This window comes from Coenobita brevimanus, chromosome 80 (genome assembly GCF_032717465.1).
Source record: "Coenobita brevimanus isolate Jiangsu-jjx chromosome 80, ASM3271746v2, whole genome shotgun sequence".
Lineage (NCBI taxonomy): Eukaryota > Metazoa > Arthropoda > Malacostraca > Decapoda > Coenobitidae > Coenobita > Coenobita brevimanus.
The window spans coordinates 40,490,657-40,511,322 of NC_137033.1; the positions used below are offsets into that span (position 1 = coordinate 40,490,657).

Consider the following 20,666-nt stretch of genomic DNA (forward strand, 5'->3'; position numbering starts at 1 on the left):
TTGGAAGATTCCGGTGTTGCTGTTTGCTGATGATACAGTATTGTTGAGTGAACATGAATGGGAGTTGCAAGGTTGGTGAATGAATTTGGGACAGTGTGTAGGAAGAGGAAGCTGAAAGTTAATGTAAACAAAAGTAAAGTTATGGTGTTTGAGAGGATTGAAGTCACAGAATGTACAGTGAGGTTGGATGGTGAGGATATGGAGAATGTGAGTGCATTCCAGTACTTGGGTAGTGTGATAAGTAAGGATGGAACTTTGGGGGGTGAAGTGCATGAAAGGGTACAGCAGGGAAGGAAGGTTGTTGGTTCACTGAAAGCAGTGATGAGAAATAGGGAGGTGAGTATGGAAGTTAAGAAGTCACTGCATGATAGTATTGTGATCCCTACCCTGACGTATGGAAGCGAGGCGTGGACCTTGCAAGAGGGGAACAAGTCAAGAGTGAGAGCAGTGGAAAGGAGTTACTTGAGAGGAGCATGTGGAGTGACGTGGAGGGACAGGTTGACGAATGAAGAAGTGAAGGAACGTTGTGGGGTGGATGTGGATGTGAATGTGGTTGAGAAGGTTAGGAGAAATACACTGAGGTGGTTTGGGCATGTGGAGAGAATGGAGAATGAACGACTGATTAAGAGGGTGTATGTAGGTGAGATGGAGGGAGGGAGAGGGAGGGGTAGACCGAGGATGAGGTGGAGGGATGGAGTTGAGAGGTATATGAGGGAGGGGGGAGTGAGTTGGTGGGGGTAGTCAAATGGTGAGTGACAGAGCGACTTGGAGGCGTTTTGTCTGCGGCCACCCTTTGCGGGATTAGGGCGTCGGGCTATAGATAGATAGATGGATTTGTATTGTTTTTCTTTTTTTTTTCTTGGAAGGAACTATTTTGCGGGCTCCTAGCCTTTGGTTCCCTCTTCCTCGCATTAAGCAAAAAAAAATCAACACCATTCCCTATTAAATACATCACTCAATCATTCACATACTCTTCAAACCCCCAGAATCCTGACTCCACCTCACATGCATACATATACACACTGGGACGCTTCACACATATTATTGATATGGAAATAACATAGGATTTCCCACTATACCATAAATCTGTCGATATACTCGTAACTCTAGCTTCTTAATTCAACTAGCGCTAAACAGTAACTTTCCAGTTGAGAAGAGGACGTGGGAGGATTGAAATCAGCCGTCTAATGGTCGAGATATCTCTTGTGTTCTATTACAGCTAACGTTTTGTTTCCGTTTCATAAACGTTTATAAATGCTCCAACATGCTTGCATGTGTCGGCCTTGGTCACTTAATGGCGGCTGTCCATGCTGCTCTTTCTCTGGCAGCTTCCCTATTCAGACTCTTATCTCTGAAGGCACACTCTATGACCTCGTCCCGGGTCTTTCTCTGTCTGCCTTCCGCATCCCTATCCCCAACTTTCCCATTTCACATTTTCTGCTCCCACCTGCCATCCCATATCCTTTTCACATGCCCAGACCATCTCAATCTACCTCTTCTCATCACAACATTAATACATTCCAGTCCCATCCTTTCTCTTAACTCTTCCATCGTAAACCTAGCCACCTCAGGCCTCACATTCAAGGAAGCACTACACATCCAGCTTATCATTGTCATTTATCTAAGTCTGAGCCTTCGAATATTCTCTTCCTTTACTGCCCAGGTCACACTACCACACAACATTACATTCCTAACACATACCGAATACAGTGATCCCATGGCACTGAAGGAGAGCCCTCTCAATGTCAGGAAAGGCAACAACTCCCTGACCTTCTTCCAACCCCTTCTTACTCAAACCGCACCTCCAGCACAGAACATGTCTCCCACATAACAAAACTAATCCACACACTCAAGAGACTCACTATAGCAAGATCACCGCTATCACGCCTGACAATTCCATGTGCTCTCCCGGACACACGGCACATGAAAACAGCGTTATCTCGCAGTCTATCTCTAATGCCACTACATCTCTTTTGCACCCACTTATCACAAACACTGTACAAGGTGGAATTACTTCCCACACCCATGTTGCAAACTGCACGTGGCCACTCTCCCTCTTCTTTGACAGCATCGCCACCAACCCTAGGTACCATCTTCTTTGTTTTATTTGCATTTGTTCTTAAGCCCTTGTGTCCCATACCATCTCTCTACTTCCTAAATCTTTCCTCCGTCTTTTTTTCTCTGCAGTTAACACTAAATCCTCAGCATAAAACATCTCCCACGGAAGTCCATTTCTGAAGTCAAGTAAGAGGGCTTCAAGCACCATGATAAGCAATAAAGGGCACAAGACTAACCTCTGATGCACACCAACATTTACGGAAAACTCATCACTCAAATCTCTGTTCACTCTTAACTGGGTGCAATCACTCACTTACATAGCCATAACCGTCTAACTAGCCACCCATTGATCTTAATGCTCACTTCACCACCTCCCTAGGAACTCTGTAAAAGACCTTTTTTTCTCCAGATCAACAGAATAAAGAACAGATGCCTTTTCTTTCCTGTTTATTTTTTTCTAATGCTGTCAAACAATGAGTATGACATCAACGGTCCCTTTGCCTGGCATAAAACCAGATAGCATCTCAGCAATATTCACTCTTCCTGTAATCATACCTTTTAGAACTCTCTCTATTTACTCATAGTCCAGTGTTAATGATAGGAATTTGAGTGTTAACAGAACTTAATTATAGTATTTCCCCCTCTACCACATGGCTGACTCAAAATTATTGCAATCAGAGCTCGTAATCAGCAAAAACATCTGTGCCCTCGCACATGAGTTGGTACTTTACGTACTGTGAGTCGAAACTATATTTATATATATATTGGTCTGTAAACTGCGTCGTCTTAACTTCTGTGTTGCGGGGACGGACTGCTTAGCCTGGTGGTTTGAGGAACGCGGCCTTAAGGCTGGTTCAGGAACTTGCTGATCAACCATGCAGTCAATGGATATAACAAGGCAGACACCCCAAACAATGAAAAAAGGTGTGGAAAACAGAAAATGCAGGGTAGACACGGGTAACACTGACTGAGCCGTCACCACCGCATCCAAGATCTGTGTATTAGATGGACAACCTTGTACACCGCAAATTGACATAGGACCTACACACAGAATTGCTATGGGAGAGTTGTCTCTCTTTGCTTTGTGTTTCCATCTCTACCAAGTGAATTTTGGGGGCAAGAAGTAACTGGCAACTCCCTGGTGTTGGCAGGAGGTGGTGAAACAGTCAGCACTGATGCCCAGAAGCTACAGTGGGAGTATATGTTCCCGGCGCTCCGAGCTTGCACCTCGCTCTTTTTTCGTATGCATTACTGTTTACCCTGCTATTTCCCTAGAGTTGAGTTGTCATGCCTGGAAAGTACGCTCAAGGGATGAGAGGGTCTGTATCATTGCATGGAGATAGGATAATGACCCTATCTACACGATTTGTGAACGTACTGGAAGCTCAGAGTCGACCGTCATGAAGATTCTTGCTGCAGCATGTGACTTACCACCTGATGTCGTACTAGAGCACAAGCATGGCGGTGGAAAGAAGAGGACGACTTACAGAGATACAGATACGCTTCTGAAGAGGGAAGTAATCAAGAATCCTCGACTGACAGCAGCAGAATTGAAGAGAATGCAGCCCCAGCTGTTACAAGACGTCTCAATTCAACTAATCCAACACCGCATGCAGTAGGAGCTGGGTTTGCCAAGCTGCACTGCAACAAAAGAAACTGCTTCTCACTGACCGCATGAAGAAGTAGCACATTCAAGTTGCCAAGAAGTATGCACACTGGACATTGGATGAGTGGTGAAAAGTTATGTTTTCCGATGAAAGCACATTTCAAGAATTCCAGGTGCGTTCTGCCAAGGTTCGTCGCCCTGCCTCCCATAGTCGATATGATCCTGCTTACACGGTGCCAACTGTTAAGCACCCACAATCAGTAATGGTATGGGGGTGTTTCTCAGGTGAACTTGGAGGGGGAGGCCTCTACTTTCTTCGTAAGAACTTGATGATGAATGGTGGCCGGTACATTCAAGTTCTGAAAGATCATTTGTTAAACTTTTTTGCTATTCATGAGTGCGACTTTTTCATGCACGATTCAGCTCCATGTAACAAGTCAAGAAAGGTGACAAAATGGCTTCAGGATAATCGGATTGAGGTCCTCGACTGGCCTGGCAACAGTCCGGATCTAAATCCGACAGAAAACTGCTAGGCAAAGATGAACAAAATCATGGCAGAGAAGAAGACACCGAATCTGGACAACCTCAAGACTGAACTGACAAATGTTTGGTGCAAAGAAATGTCCTTAGATTACTTTAGAAATATGTTTCCATGCCAAAACGCATCCAACTGGTCCTGAAAAACAAGGGAAACATGATTTCATATTAATGAATGGCAACTCATGAACAAACATTGTAATATGCTATGATTTCTGTGTTTTATAATACCATTGTGGGGGGAGGTCCTAAGTCAATTTGCGGTAGCTGTATAATAGAACACGTAAATCTGTAGGTAAGGTAATACATAAGAAGGAAGGCGAGTAGGTCGGTAGGTGGAAAAGAACGTGAGACGGAAGGAAGGAGGAAGACAAAGGACTAAGGAAGGAAGGAAGGAAGGAGAGTGGGGAATTTAGGAAGAGGAAGTGGAGGAAGGAAGGAAGGAAGGAATAGACTGATGAAAGACGAAAATGAAAGAACGAAAAAATTAGAGGCTATGAACAATAAGAAGAGAGAGAGAGGGTGAAAGTCGTAAGGAGGGAGGGAGAGAGTGAAGGAAGTAGAGGAGGAGGGAGAGATTGACGGAATTAGGATGGGAGGAAAGAAGAGGGTGAAGAAAGAAGAGTTTAGGGAAGGAAGAAGGTGAGGGAAGAATGGTGGAAGGGAAGAAGAGGGTGAAGGAAGAAAGGAGGAAAGAAAAGAGGGGTGACGGAAGTAGGAAGAGAGGGAGGTAGGTAGGGGATGATAGAAGTTGGGAGGCAAGATGAGGGTAAAGGATATGAGGAATACAAAGGAAAGCAAACAGCAACAGACCTTATGGTCCTTTCGAGGCTGTTTGTTACAGAGTAGACTATGACTACGAGATCTGATTCTAAATGCTGAAGGACAAGGATAATAAAACAAGAAGGCTTCCCCTCGCCTCCAAACTCTCCAGAAAAAAGTGAAAAGGACCACCATGCAGCATAGAAAAGCTGACATGGAAATTTCATAGGGAAGACTGAAAAGGAAAAGGTACATTCTACAATACTATTTCTATAAGGTACCAGTTTGAATGGCCTGAAAGAGAAAGTAATAAAGTAAAATGAGTAATCAGATAAGTAAATAACTAAGTCATGACATTGTGTACTGGTACGTTGAGTTAATGGGTCGTCTGTAGATACAGTGTGGAAACTGTGCGGAGTGGATGTTCATGGGTGGTGCAGCAGCCTTGCCTGGCGCTTTTAAGGTAGGCAGTCAATCAGGCTCCATCTCCGTTCACTCCACTGTGACAAGGAATTTTCCCATGCAGGACATGTATACAAGTTCCCTTCTGAAGCATTGACCCCTGGTGCATTAAAAAGAAGAATTAAAAAAAAAAAAAAAGATGGTCACTTAACTAACAGGAACTCTCAGTGATCCACGGCCCATCACAGGGTGGAAAGAAAGAGTACTGACTTAACTCGAGGCTAACTGTGCAGATCCTAGTCCTGCTTTATATGCATTTAACAATTTGAATAATATATTATGACGTGAAGCGACGTTATGTACGGGTATATGAAGTTTACGGGGTGTCTTGTAGACGAGAGGGGAATGAACTTTTGCGTAGCTGGTAAAAGTACGTCTGTTCCTGATACTTCTGACTCTGTTGAATAAGAAGTATATATTTTGCTTCATGGGATTGAAAACGCTTTCCCATAATTTTGTAGCCATTACTCCACAGAAATGTATTATTCAGGAGTGAATATACTTAGCTGGGGATCAGATAACATATACTTATCCAAGCGAATTTTAAAGGTTAGTACTGTATCACAGTTTACTATATTTGCGGACAATTTTTTTTCCATATATTTACAATTACATGAGAGAAAAAGTGCTTAGCTTCATCTGACTGAAATCGTTTATCAATAATTTTATGACCATTACCTCAAGTGTAGTTTGAGTGATCAACTGTGATATATTTATCGATGGCCATATTATCGTGTCTTATATCGAATACTTGAATTAAATAACCTCATAACCTGCGTTTAGTAAGGATGAAGAGATTAAGGGTTTCTAAACGCTCCTCGTATGGTGTATTTCTCAATCTAGGTATAATCTTTGTTACTCTTCGATGTACTGTCTCAAGTTTCTCCATATCCTTTTTATAATACGGAAACAAAATTGAAAGCAATACTCCACGTGCTGGCGTACTAAGGAATTATATTTATCGGATTTATATTCAAATACTCTGCCTCTGAATCTAGTCAGTTTACTGGCTTTCTTTACAGGTTCTGTACATTGTTTGGTTTCAGATCATTTGTTATTATAACTCCTAAATCTCTTTCATGGTTTACGCTATCAAGTTGGATATTATTGATGTTATAACTTGCTCCTACATTGTTTACTGCGAATGTTTAGCACTTTATATTTATTAATATTGAAATCCATTTGCCATGTTTGGGCCCAGTTAAACAGTTGATCAAGATGTCTCTGAATTCCCTGCCTTTACAGTGCTGTATCAGTGTACTTACTCAGTTACCTATTTTAGTATCATCGGCAGATTTTGAAATCTTACAACATACTCCTTCATCAATATCATTTATGTATATTAAAATGAGAATAGGACCTAACACTGAACACTGCGGCACTCTACCTGCAATGTTTATCCAGTCTAACACTTTTCCACTTATTACAGCTCTTTGCTTTCGTGCGGTGGGCCAATCTTCGAACCACCCGAGCACACTGCCACTGAAATCATGTACCTTTAGCTTCTGAAGGAGTCTTTTGTGTGGAACTTTGTCAAAAGACTTTTGAAAATAGAGGTAGACCATGTCAACAGATTTAGTCTTATACATGTTCAATATGTCGTTGAAAAACTCCAACATATTCGTCAGGCAAGAGCTATAGTTCCGAAAACCATGTTGCGAACATTTGATGAGATTGTTTGTTTCTAGATGTTTCACAAGTTTGTCTCTAACAAGAGTTTCAAGCAATTTGCAAACCATTGACGTTAAACTAACTAGACGATAGTTTTCTGGTTGTGCTCTGTTGCCCTTTTTGAATATTGGGGTTAAGTGTGCAAGCTTCCATTCATGTGGCATCTTACTGCTCTATAACGATAAGCTATAAAGTTTAGATAATGGTTCTGATATTTCATTCTGTAGTTTCTTTAATACACGTGGTGATATTTTGTCTGGTCCTGGTGTTTTATGCTCTTTTATTTTGCTAATTGCAAGTAGTACATCGCGATTACTGACGGTGGTATCATTGATTATGTTGCCCACTTCTATAAGTACTGGGGAAACTGCAGGAACTGTATGTGTTTTCTCTGTAAAGACTGGCGCGATGAAAGTATTAAGAATTTTTTGCGTTCTTAATCTCATCATCAGTTTGCTCTTCGTTATCTATAATTAAAGGACAGATTGTTGGGGTTGTTACGTCTTTGTTTCTTATGTAACCGACAAATTCTTTGGGATTTGATATACTGATACTGGCAGTATGTGCCTCAAAGTCTTTCTTACTGCGTTTAATTATTTTTTTGGCTTTCCGTCGAAGAGCATCGAATTTGTTTTTATCACTCAGACTCTTTGTGGTAATATAATTTTCATATGAAAGATTTATTGTTCCCAGACAATGTGTAATATCGGATTTCCACTATTTGTGCATAGAATTTTTGGCAGGCCTTCTGTTGCTATTTGGAACACATAACCGGACTGCATTGTTGAGAGTTTCTGTTTAAAATTTCCATGTATCATCGACATCTAATGTTTCGACAATATGATGCCAGTCAGCTGCACCTACAAGTAGGGAAGTAAGGAGAGGGTGAAGAAAGTAGACAGGAGGGGAAAGAGAAGGTGAAGGAAATAGGAAGGAAGGAAGGGAGGGAGTGGAGACATTACGGAAGGAAGGAGATTATTAGGGAAGCAGGGAGGGGGTTAAGGAGGGTGAAGGAAGATAGGAGTGGGGGAATGGAAGGGATAGGGTGAAGGAAATAGGGGCAGGGCGAACAAAGTAATGACAGAAGGAGGGAGAAAGCAAAAGAAGCAGGGAGGGACAGAAGGAGTGATATAGTGAAGGAAAAAAAGGGAGAAAGCAGAACATAAACGAAATAGGAAGGGAGAGAGAGAAAGGAGGAAGGAAATAATAAGAAATTAAAGAGTGCCAATAATTTCAAGACAATGAAGAATGGTTTCCTCACAGTTACGGTACCGTAAACTGACTTAATTTTGTGCAGACTGCCATGATGATTAATAAACATACAAAAACATACAACCCCGAAATTTTTTATTATTATTATTATTATTATTTATTTATTTAATTTTTTTTTTTTGGGGGGGGGGAAGTCGGGGGGCTCTGATTGCGCCTAGCACTTAAAACAGCCTAGTTAAAAAAATGTCGGGGGGTATTTTTCCAACGAAAAACTACAACAGATTTGAAGTGCATTGATGCTGATGAGAATAGCACCAAACTGAAAAACATTTGCAACAAAGAAAATGAAGAGTACAGAAAAAGAAACTGAGCAATAAAATAGGTTTCTAATATAGTATGGGGACTTGAAGAGGAACTTAATGTTGGAGGCAGACGAGTAAGGAAACAAAGAAAAACACTAAACTAATAAACTATACTTTTTTTTCCTCTCTTTAACTTGCCCTAAAACTTGTCAACTTTCCATCCTGAACCCAAACTAGTAACAGTAGATAAGCACCAAGGTATGATGACAATGACGATGAAATGTGGAAAGTTTGAAGAGTCGTTGCATTTCCGTAATCTTCCACTGAGTTACTTGAAAAAAAATTGCAGAAGAGGAAAAAAGCAAGTTCAATATAAGATAAGGCACTTTAACTTCCCTCAAGTTACGCATAACGCGGTATGTATTCACACTATATACCATAATCGATGTAACAGTCATGCAATAATAATAATAATAATAATAATAATAATAATAATAGACAATACTGTCATCTAAGGAAGCTAAGTCAAGGTTCATGGTACGAGTGGGTTCAACCGGTCTGAGAACATTAGCACTGTGTTACCGAGTAGAATTTGCCGTGTTTGGTCAGATATATTATTGTTACAGTTCTTTAATCTTATTATCACTCAGATTATCGTTTCTTTTCACCTTATTTCATGGAGATCAATACCAGGAAAAGACAGCGCTATGGCTGCGCATTATTTCCCTAACAACTCTTCATGACCAGCGCTATGTTCCTTGGTATCTCTTGCTTAACGGTCAGGAATCAGAATGGAGAAACGCCAGTTTTAGGCCAAGGTAAATTGAAATTATGTGAAAATGTGCTTTCACCTTTTACCGACAATGTGGAAGGCCATGGAAGCTAGAGTGTTGGTTGTGTATGATGAAGAGATATCAAATTTAGGCAAGTTAAAAAGTCTATGGATGTGTTGTTCCTTCCAGTTACTGACGATGTGGACCCTGGAGGAAGCAAGTGCGGTAGCCAGGTTAAAGTGAAATGAGTATAGGTGTGTTGTACTCTTCCTTACTTCTTACAGACAATTTGGAAGGGCGAAGAAGGGTTCAGCATGGTGGACTATGCGGTGTTCAGCATGATGTTGGCGGTGTCGGTGGCCATTGGGGTTTGCAGTGCTATCAGGAGTCGCGGCAAGGAGTCCACCCATCAGTACCTCATCGGTGACCGCGCCATGCTTCCTATTCCTGTGGCCTTCTCGCTCCTTGGAGGCATCATCTCTGCTATATCTGTGCTTGGTTAGTTGGTGCTGGGTTGTACAGGGTGGTTATAAGCAGTTGTGCAGTAGAAACTCACTTGGTGGAATCTTAGGTGGTGCAGGGACGGCTCAGTGTTCTGCTGTGGGCTAGGGTGTGGCATTGTTAGTAGAATATGATGAAATGATGCAGGATACACACTAAAAACGCCGAATGAGCCGTCCCCGAAACACAAGAAATCACCAAGCAGAATGGAAGATGACAACTGTATTTGAGGGATCCTATATTACGTTTTGATATTACTTACAGTGTCTTGATTCACAGTGGGATGTTTTCATGGAACAGTGCCTTGATTTCGCTATAAATAATAACTTTCAGACACTATTTACATCTGTGTCTTATATCATAGTGAATAAGAATATTATTATATTACTCACAGTTGTTAAGGCATTAAGACTGCTAAAGGAGGGTGACGAAGAGAAACTCCTTAACGGTCGCCTCTGAAAAAGCTCTTTGGCGAAACCGGCCACACAGATTCATTTATGAAACCTAGTGTTTATATCACCTTCCTACCCAAATTTTCATCCTTTTGCAGTTCTTTCGTGTAGGTCAGTGGCAAAAAGACAATACTGTGGTCCTACATACACTCTGTAGCACTTCTTCGTGGCTAGCATCATATTTTAGTCTTAATCAACTGTTGTAACTCAGCATTCAAGATGGAAGTATGGCAATATTAGGCCAAAGTAAAGTGAACAGTGTATAGTTGTGATTTTGAGGGCTATGCCAAGTGTGTTTGAATATTTTGTCACACATCTTCCTCAGCAATTTATTCTGCACAGAGTACCCTAATTACCTCATGCATGTTATTGGATCACAGTATTGAAGCAGACTATGTTATTAGGAAATTTTTAAGGGAGTAGACTGTAGTACCAGTCGAACAGGGCGGAGCTCCCGAGGTGGATGGCAAGCTGGTGACAAGGGGAGCTGAAGCTCAGTTTCACAAGCCCTTGGGACATGTTCCTGACCATCTTCTTTTGTTAAACATTTCCGCTGCTTTCATTGACATAGAGAGTAGCCTAGTATACTCTCATAATACCTCTATTTCCAACTGTCTATGCCACACTACATGCACATTAGATATCACCCCTACTATGTCTATCCCCTCACGACAATGGCCGCAGTAGTATTATCAGCAAATTCGGTGGTACCTCGGATAGCCACCACCAGCAGTGTAGTATTGGCGGCACGGTGTCCTCCTGGTCGCGGTCAAGCAACAGTGCTGACAGCAGTTATTGCAAACACTAATGTTCGTCCTAGGAAAAGTACGGCTTCAACCTTATATTTTACTAACACCCATGACCTTAGTACCCGTCTGAATTCTGTTCACTTTTTTGTCTAACTTGTATCCCATCTAGCCCTGTTCCTCACAGAAATCCTAATCTTTTCCTCTGGATATTCCTGGTTACCATCTCCTCAAAAACTTCCGTAGCAAGGGTGGCACCTGATGTTATATCAGATCACAACATACAGTTAATACTATCTTGAACTTCACTTCAGCTAACTTTGATTATTCATTATACAAACTAAATTACCTAAATATTACCAAATATATTTGTATAGATCCCGCAATGTTTGTCCAGAACCCACCGTATTTGACTCAATAACCACACAGATGACCGACTCTAACCTCAGTCTTACCACCGAACTCATCATTTTGGATGTAGAGTGGTTATTGCTTTTTGCCAGGACTGATGATATCAGGATTGGCACAAAAGTGGGTGACCCGGTTTTGCCTACCTGTTTTTTTTTTTATTTTTTTTTTCTCAATAAAACCCACTTAAAAAAAAAAAAAACGCTATTTTACCCGCTTTATTTTTATTTATTTATTTTTTTTAATCAGACTCCTCACTGACAGTCAGGTTTAAGGTTGGGGAAAACAAATCTTAATATTGTGGTTTGAAATAAAGGTAAATTTCTTGAGGGAATTATCCGGTGATGGCAAACATTATATCCAGCATTAGCTAACTTTGTAACCTTTCAGGATTACCAGTATGAGTGCTTTTGATAGATATGGTTTTTGCTTAGTAAGGATTAGGGGAAATTTGTTGTATAATCAGTATTAAGTTAGGTTAGGCCTATGCCAGGTTAGGTTGTCTCATATTATTACCAAACCTCAATCATCTAAAGAAAATTTTAATTAACATTGCTACTTCTTGAATATAGGTCTATATGACAGACTTTGTTTTACGCCAAGGCTATTATTACTGTTAAGATGATGTGTACATTCACATAAGGAAGTGATTTTTCACTTGTAAGAAGAATGGGAAATGTATGCTTAAATAACCAAAGAAACTTGTAGCAGCAAAGGAAATGAGTCCTTCTCCAACTACTGTGTTGTACCAACAAAGGAAATGAGACTTTCTCCTACTACAGTACTGTATAGTGTGCACTGATCTCACTGTCAACTCATAAGGAGTGCTCTCATGTTGAAACATGGCTTACAGTGTAGCAGGCAGCTCAGGGCTAACAGACAAGTCAAAACATGATCATCCCCCTTATTCAACTCGTTGTGTAAAAGTCTTATTGTGTAAAAATATAATTGGGCTGTCCATAGGCTATTTAGGTATAAACATCACTGTTATTTGTTTTCTGATACACTTTGAAAAAAAAAAATGCATGCTTTTTTTCGGGTAATTTTGTGAAAAAAAAAAAAAAAAAAAAAAAAAAACGGATGGGTTGGGCTTTCTCAAATAAAGTGTTTTTTTTTTTTTTGGTCAACCCTGATGTATTGGTCTAGAACAGGGCTATTCAACTGGCGGTTCGCCGGCCAAATCAAGCCCACGAGCCGCTTTTCATTGGCCTCTTGACAGATTGAGGAAGAATGCAAATAAATAAACAGAAAACAGAAAATTTTGCATTTTTCTTATTAATTCGCGTAGCGGAAAATGTAAAAGAAAATTATATATGAATTTTTCATTCGTTTTCTGAACCTGTGTTTATATAGATGAAAAAATGGAGCTAAAATAAACGTATGGCCCTTCTATCAATCTGAATTTAAGAACCCGGCCCTACTTCTAAAGTACTTGAATAGTCCTGGTCTACAATGCGAATCGTTTGCAGAATCATTTAATTTCACGCATTTTGTAAAACAGCCAACCAGAATACCAGATAATCGTGACCATAACGCCTATCATTTGGACCGACTCCTAACAAATAACCCAGATAAATACTGATACTGTCACCACTTGGATCTTCCGACCACAATGTCATCAAACCCTCATTAGTCAGCTTCCCAAACCTTCCCATTCTGAACCAGTCAGGCTAGCCAGATGACACTTTGATAGGGCAGACTGGGATGGATTTAGAAATATATCTTGCTGATATTCCATGGCAGCCTTTCTTCACTGACATCAGTTCTACCCAGTTCCACAGCAATGGCTTAACAGAAGCTGATAAGGAATTGTTCATACCCAATCAACAATCTACCAGAAGATCGGAAAGCAACTGTGCCGCAGCAGCAGCCCAAAAGTCCCTACCATAAAACTTTTTATTAAAATCAGAAACATCTGAATCCTTCAGTCAATTTAAAACTGCAAGAAACATTCAAAACTAGTAATAGATCCCGCTAAATCAAACTTTCTTCACAACCAAGTATGCAAACCATTAAGTAATCTTAATAATAATAGAATATTCTGGTTAACTCTAAATTGTTTCAGAAACATCTTCCAAAGATCATCATCCATTCCTCCACTAAAATCTTGAGATGGAAACATTATAAATGAACCACTTGGAAAAGCGAACATCCTTGCTAGTATGTTTGCCACAAATTCTACCTTAGAGGAATTTGATCAGCCCGTCCCTGTAGTAGAAGTCGAATCTCCTGAAATTCCTCCACTTAGGATACAAACCAGATATGTAAAATCTATCCTAAACTATTTACCAAGCAACAAAGCCCCAGGTCCACATGGAATTCCCCCAGTCGTTTTGAAAAAAGTGTTCCCCAGAATTTGCTCCAATGCTAGTTACATTATTCGGACTATGCATCCGTATTTTTTCATTCCCTAATTCTTGGAAAGAGGCCAACATCCACCCAGTTCCAAAGAAACGAAGCTCCTCTGACCCCTCTGATTACAGATCAATAGCTATGACATCTTCTTTTCGTAATATATTTGAGATTGTAACTGCTAAGCATGTTATTCATCTTGAATCCAACAACTTAAGTAGTGACAAACTGCATTGTTTTCTCCACAAAAGGCCCTCTGCTTATATGCGCAATCACTTGACTCATACCATACATCAGTCAGCTGACCAACATGGAGAAACCCATGCAGTAGCACGTGATATTTCTAAAGCTTTTGACGGAGTGTGGTACCGTTCCCTGCTATCCAGACTCACTTGCTGTGGCCTATCATTGCTTTTTTTTTTGTCCCACAGATTTCGTCATAACTCAGTGACAGAAAGATAAGAGTAGATGATGTGTATTCCAATTTCCGCTTGATTAATGCCGGCGCGCCACAAGGGTCATGCCTGGCTTCAACCCAATTCGTAAATCATATTAATGATTTCTTATCGGTCACCCATAATCCAATTCATTCATATGCAGATAACCTAACACTTCACACTTCCATCACACTTAAACACCCATTCACAATGTTTAACATCTCTAACTCGCGACTCAGTACATCAGTCTCCATAATTCAAAACATGTCTAAGATCACTGAATGGGGACAAAGTACATTTTCACGTTTAGTGTCAGAAAAAACAAATATGCACAATTTACCGACAGGCAGATATTGCCTGAATCTTAGATTACCTTCAATGCTAGTAATATTCCTAACTCCACAAGTATTGAAGTTTTCGGTGTTTCACTTAACAATACCCGCAGCTGGACATCTCAAGTTAGACCACTTGCTAAAACAACTTCAACGAAACTTTGATTATTGTATTGAATCTAAGCCTACTTCAGTGCCGAGCAGTTGCTATGATTTACAAGTCATGTGCACTCTCAACTGGAATATTGCTCACCGTTGTGGAATGGATGTGGAGTGGTTGCACTGAAACGACTGGACACAGTTCTGAACAAAGGTGCAGGGGAGAAGGTGGGAATATGAAACAGGGTGGTAATATGAAACAGCCCTTATCTCAGGTGAAAAGTGCTGCCATCCATTGGTAACTGAATTAAACATAACTATTAGGTCCCCCACAGGCCACCAGAATGTTCTGGAATCAGTCACTCGAGGTGAGGTGCTCTGAGAGGATATTGTTTACTTTTCACTCAGTGAAACTTTTTTTTTCAGGTAAGGTTAAAAACTTGTTATCCTATATAAATTGATATATACGGACTGTGATATCTAGTGTGTTGATTAGTCATAAGATCACCTCTTAAAATGGTATAGTTAGTTTTTTCGAAAAAAAATTTCTGGCCTAGAATTTCTGCTAATTTTTTTAAAAAATGGTGTTGGATGGCAATATGGAACAGTATGTCCCATATTACCACCATTCCATTTACCTTGTTCCATATTACCACCATTCCTGTTTTTTTTTTTTTTCTGAAACTATCTGTCAAACAGTCCTACAGAGAAAAGAAAGAAGGAGGTGGAGGAAAGAGTGAGGAAAGTAAAATAGAACCTTTTTTATTTTTTTAAAGACAGAGATGAGGATGAAAGTTCTATTGAAGAAGAAGAAAGAATTAGTCTGTCTTCTGGAAGTTCAAACTCTCTAGAAGAAACTGTGGGAAAAACAAATCATGGAAGAGATGATGCAGACTGTCTTTTTTGTTCAGAAAAATTCACGAAGTCCGAATCAGGAGAACTATGGGTTCAATGTGTAGTGTGCCAAGGATGGGCTCATGCCTTATGTAGTGGGTGTGAATATGATAATTTCAATTGTGCTTTCTGTTCTTAAACATACATTTTCACTGTAAAATTATTATTTATGTATTCACAAAAAGAAGTATTATTTTTGTTATATTCAAAATTGTTTCATATTACCGCCCCACTAGTTTCATATTACCACCCCATTTTCCAATACCCGCTTATGTGGATGTGCTTGAATAAAAAGTTGTAGAATTTGAATGGTATAATTTTCTCATTATAACTCTGAATGCGTTATAAGGATAAAATCTGTCAATATTTCTGACGGTTATTGATGTAGTTTTTGCCTTTAAAATTGGTGTTTTCATCTGAAACAAAAAAGTGGTCCATATTACCACCTTCTCTCCTAAGAATTATTAATAACCCTACAGTTACAAATGGACTACCTCACCTACAAGTAAGAAGGAATGTTGCTTAACTTACATTATTTTACACATACTTTTATAGCAAATGCTCAGACGTAGTTGCATCCATTGTGCCACCTCTCCACGCCCTCCACCGCCCTACAAGCTCATCCGGTAGAGTTCATGACTGGACTGTCACATTGCCATACTGCTGAGCATCTACCTATCAAAAAAAATTTATTTCCCGAACTGTATCTCTTTGGAAATCGCTTCCCAAGAATTGTTTCCCCCCAAACTCCAACCTACATCTGATCAAGTCCAACTGTTACAGATTTTTTTTGTATGGTGAACATCTGTAATGTGGTGCATGGATAATTTTTATTTAATTTTATTTTCCTTCCTTTGTTCACCTTCTGTAGAAAATAATATAAATAACATACAGAATACACTTTAAATTGGCAATAGGAAATATATATCGCTAAGGTAGATGTACGAAGACTCATGTGCTGCTTGGAAATGTCATTCTTGTTTTCCTTAACCAGATCCCTTAATTCTAAAATGGGTAACCATAAGCGAATCACCGCTGTGTCGTTCTGTTCTCTTCCATCAGGCTATCCTGTCTCTAGCTCGCACTACTATACTCTTATACCTCCATCTCATGCTTGGTCTTACTCTACCCCTTCCTCTTTCCACGTATTTCACATATACTCTACTAGCCCGTCTCTCATTCGCTTGTGTCATGAATGGCAGAAATGTAAAGAGGATACGCAACGTACTTAAACTGTGACGAGTAAAAAACAATTCTAGTATGTAATATGAAACACGAAATTGCGGATGATCTTGTCTGTGAGGGGGAGCCAGGTTTCTGGAGGCTTCAATGGTAAGTAAATGAGTTTGTTGCCCAATTTCGTTAGGCATGCATTTGACTCATTCTTCCATTACCATGTTTGTCTTTTTCCTTTATGTCTGGACCTTACCTCTCTCCACACATGGGTGAGAAGTGAGGCGGGATGATGATAATGATAATAGCTAAAACTGAGTTATTTTAAGGTACATAAGATCAAGGCAAAAATTGTTACAGCTTCCGAATAAATATGGCTCCATTATGTAGGTATAATCCTGTCATAATACCAAGTGTGTGTGTGTGTGTGTGTGTGTGTGTGTGTGTGTGTGTGTGTGTGTGTGTGTGTGTGTTAAATATTGTGATAGATGGTACACTATTTCGTTATAGTTTTACTGTATATGAAAGAGAGAGAGAGGGGGGGGGTATTTCTTGAGTATCGTTTCCTTAATTTCTGTTTCCATTCATATAAGTATGAAGAAGCTTATCTGAGGGCGACTACCGGTAGAATACTCTAAAACACGTATCATCGTATGCGGTAGATACACCCCAAGATTCTGATTTTTTTTTTTTTATTCTTAATGCTGCCAGATGAGTTCACTGAACTAGCCAAGGTGTCTCGTATTGTGCTCTTGTGATGGGCAAAGACAGCTGCTAGAACATAAATTATATACCAACCATGAAATTAATGGATGTAAAAAAGGAAGGAACTAAAAAGCACAAAATGGGTTATGGAAAGTAGAAAATAATTCAATGGTAGGCACTAATAACGCTGTCTGGGCCGCTCCTGCAACACATGAGATCTGATTTTGCAGCGTGTGGACCAACCTGTATCACTGTGTCCAGGTAACGCAACGGAGGTGTACTGCTACGGGACTCAGCTTTGTGTCAACCTGCTGGGCTTCGTGCCAGGCTGCATCCTAGTCCGCAATCTCCTCCTTCCCATTTTCTACAACCTCAAGATTGTCTCCCTCAATCAGGTAGGTGCTTCCTTGCTTTATTACAACAGCAGCAATAACAACAACAAAACAACATCAACAACAACAACTACAGTACTACTACTACTATTTACATTTAAATTATAAATAGATGGTCATTGATAATACTAGAGCAAAGTGACCCGAGGCCACACAACAATACCCGCGCTGGGGGAATTGAGGTCAAAGTCACCTAGGATGAAAACAAATTAGGTTAAATGAAGTTTCATTACCTGATAAAAGCACTATTACTAAAAGAAATGGCAGTTTCTGAGATTCAAATCTTCAAAATTTGATCAACCGTGAGTTTGTCCTTTCAAGGTCATTCAGGGTCACATGGCGACAACAGAATCTCCATGCACGACTTCCCTTAATATTTAATAGCATCCATGTGCCTGTCTCTCATAGTTTGGCTGATTTAAGCGGTCAAAATATGCAACATTTACTTTGGTCTTTCAAGTTTATCCAAGGTCAAATGTAATGGTGCCCATAGAATCCCCATATATGACTTTCTAAATAGTAATTAAGAGTAACCATGCATCTATCTCTCACCATTGGCTGTGTTCAGGTTTCCAAATCTGTGTGACCTTGAATTTGACCTTTCATCGTCACCAAAGGTCACATCTGATGGTGTTAACAGGATCTCCATATATGGCTTCTTATTGGTGATTCATAGTAACCGTGTGTCTATACCACCGTTTGGCTGGTTTCAGGCCTCAGAATATGGATGACCTTGAATCTGACATTTCAAGGTCAAATTGAAGCCCCTTAACTCTGGAGCATTTTCACTAAATCGAATCACTTCCTCAGTGTGTCATTGTCACGGGGTTTTTTTTAAAATAGATCTGTAATTTTGATATAAATGGTTAAATATTATTTAATTTGATAATAATATTCAATAATATTGAAGAGCAGAGACAATGATTGTCTTGCTACATCAAGCAACGATTACTTTACGCTGGCTTGTGCACGATTCTCTAAGAACGAGAATTTATAAACTTTCTCAACAGTACACAGCAGAGACTAATTACTCACAATTGCTGAATTACTGTACTGTTAGCCTCTGGAGAAAGTTACATCACCCCTGACAATAAATAACTAATACTAATAATAATAACATCAGGTTCTTGCTGATGCATTAACTCCTGGCACAACGGATTTTAAGTTAATACAAGACTGGTCTAAGTACCAGTTATGAAGGCAAACGTTTATGCAAGCTAGGAGCTATATGGGAAATAAGCTTAATAATGGAGAAATGAAACAAGATTTTTACTCTACATTAAGCTCAAGAAATAGAACTGTTAAATTTATTAATCACAAAAGAATAAATTTAACGTTACATTTCAAATCAATTAAATGAGACGCACTCGCTCACTCACACAGAAGCTAAATACTTACGCCTAGGAAAAACACCTTAACTAAACTCTTAAGACTACAAAATACACAAAGGAAATACTAGTCAATGAATGCGGTGTATCACCCAAAGCTGGAGAACTAAAGGTGGGAGCTTGGAGAAACTGTAAGTGGAGTTTGGGTACTAGCTGACCTCTCGCACTGCTGCACAGGTCCTGTCTCCGTCACAGCAAACACTAAACTGAATTCAAATACATTGAATGGGCAGGACGCAAGGCGTGGCTAACGGTTGAGGGAAGCAGAGGCAAACGATAAAGAAATAATTGTATCGCTCAGTAGCGCACTTAGTGACGTGCATTAAATCGGTCACTTTTTGAAAACGGTGACGAATTATTTGAAAAGTATAACCCGAAATGGAGAGAGAAACGGTTAACTGAGCGATACACAGAGAGATTTCCACTATTAGTTCGTGGCTTCTCACAAAAAGGAAATGTCGCGAATTGAGTCGGGGGGGGGGGGCGGATGAAAATTAAATCTTTCTTCCTTCAGAAGAAAGATTTCAATATACATACATATAAATCCTAACTCAGTCACACAAGATTCACACTGTGGTGTGTGTGCTATCCTGCTACAGGAGAAAGTCGCAGTCGTCAGTGAGCGAAAAAACCTCGTATTTACGTTAATAGAAGCAAGCTTGAGGGAAAAACTCCGTGACGACGGTGAAAATCCTGTACTCAGGTCAAACTGAGCGAAAATTCGCTACATTTACACTGACAACTAATTGTTGTGTAGCGTGGTGTATGTAATACCCGGTGTAGGTGTGACAATTGTAGTGTAACTGTACCTACGTGTAAAATGACACAGTAAATAATATGGCGACGACGAAGGCAGAGGAGAAGAGGCGGCAGCGTGCGGCAGACGATCAGCTGGCCCGCACAGCAAAACTGCTACACCCATTGCTGAACCTGCAAAACCAATTGAGGTGGAGCATCAAAAGTGTCAATGAGACAAAATTTTATCATGTTACAATTACTCTCTGCCTAGCAGTCAGTGCTACGACGTACATTCGAGGTCGCCATTAATTATAGCACACAATTATGGTCGGCAAGTTGAGAATCCCTGTGCAAACTCGGGTCTTCCATAGCCTCGAACTGCACACGGGTCCTCAACCTGTGCCTTAACCTACAGTACTTATATTAATATCGGGAAGCTGAGAATCCTTGTGCAAACTTGGGTCTTCCATAGCCTCAAGTCGCCTCTGCAGAGTTCTCACTTCCCCCTTAACCTACAATACAATACTTATATTAGTACCGGAAAGCTGAGAATCCTTGTGCAAACTTGGGTCTTCCATAGCCTCAAGTCGCCTCTGCGGAGTTCTCACTTCCCCCTTAACCTACAATACAATACTTATATTAGTACCGGAAAGCTGAGAATCCTTG

General features: G+C 40.1%; 1 protein-coding gene across 1 annotated transcript in view; it reads left to right on the top strand.

Moving 5' to 3' along the window:
* The window catches only part of LOC145409341 (sodium-coupled monocarboxylate transporter 1-like), a 150,041-nt gene that overhangs the window by 38,317 nt on the left and 91,058 nt on the right, over nt 1-20,666 (top strand). The window contains exons 2-3 of the mRNA XM_080279812.1: nt 9,668-9,881; nt 17,744-17,877. Coding sequence (XP_080135938.1) covers nt 9,668-9,881; nt 17,744-17,877 — 348 coding nt within the window. The remainder of the gene's footprint in view (nt 1-9,667; nt 9,882-17,743; nt 17,878-20,666) is intronic.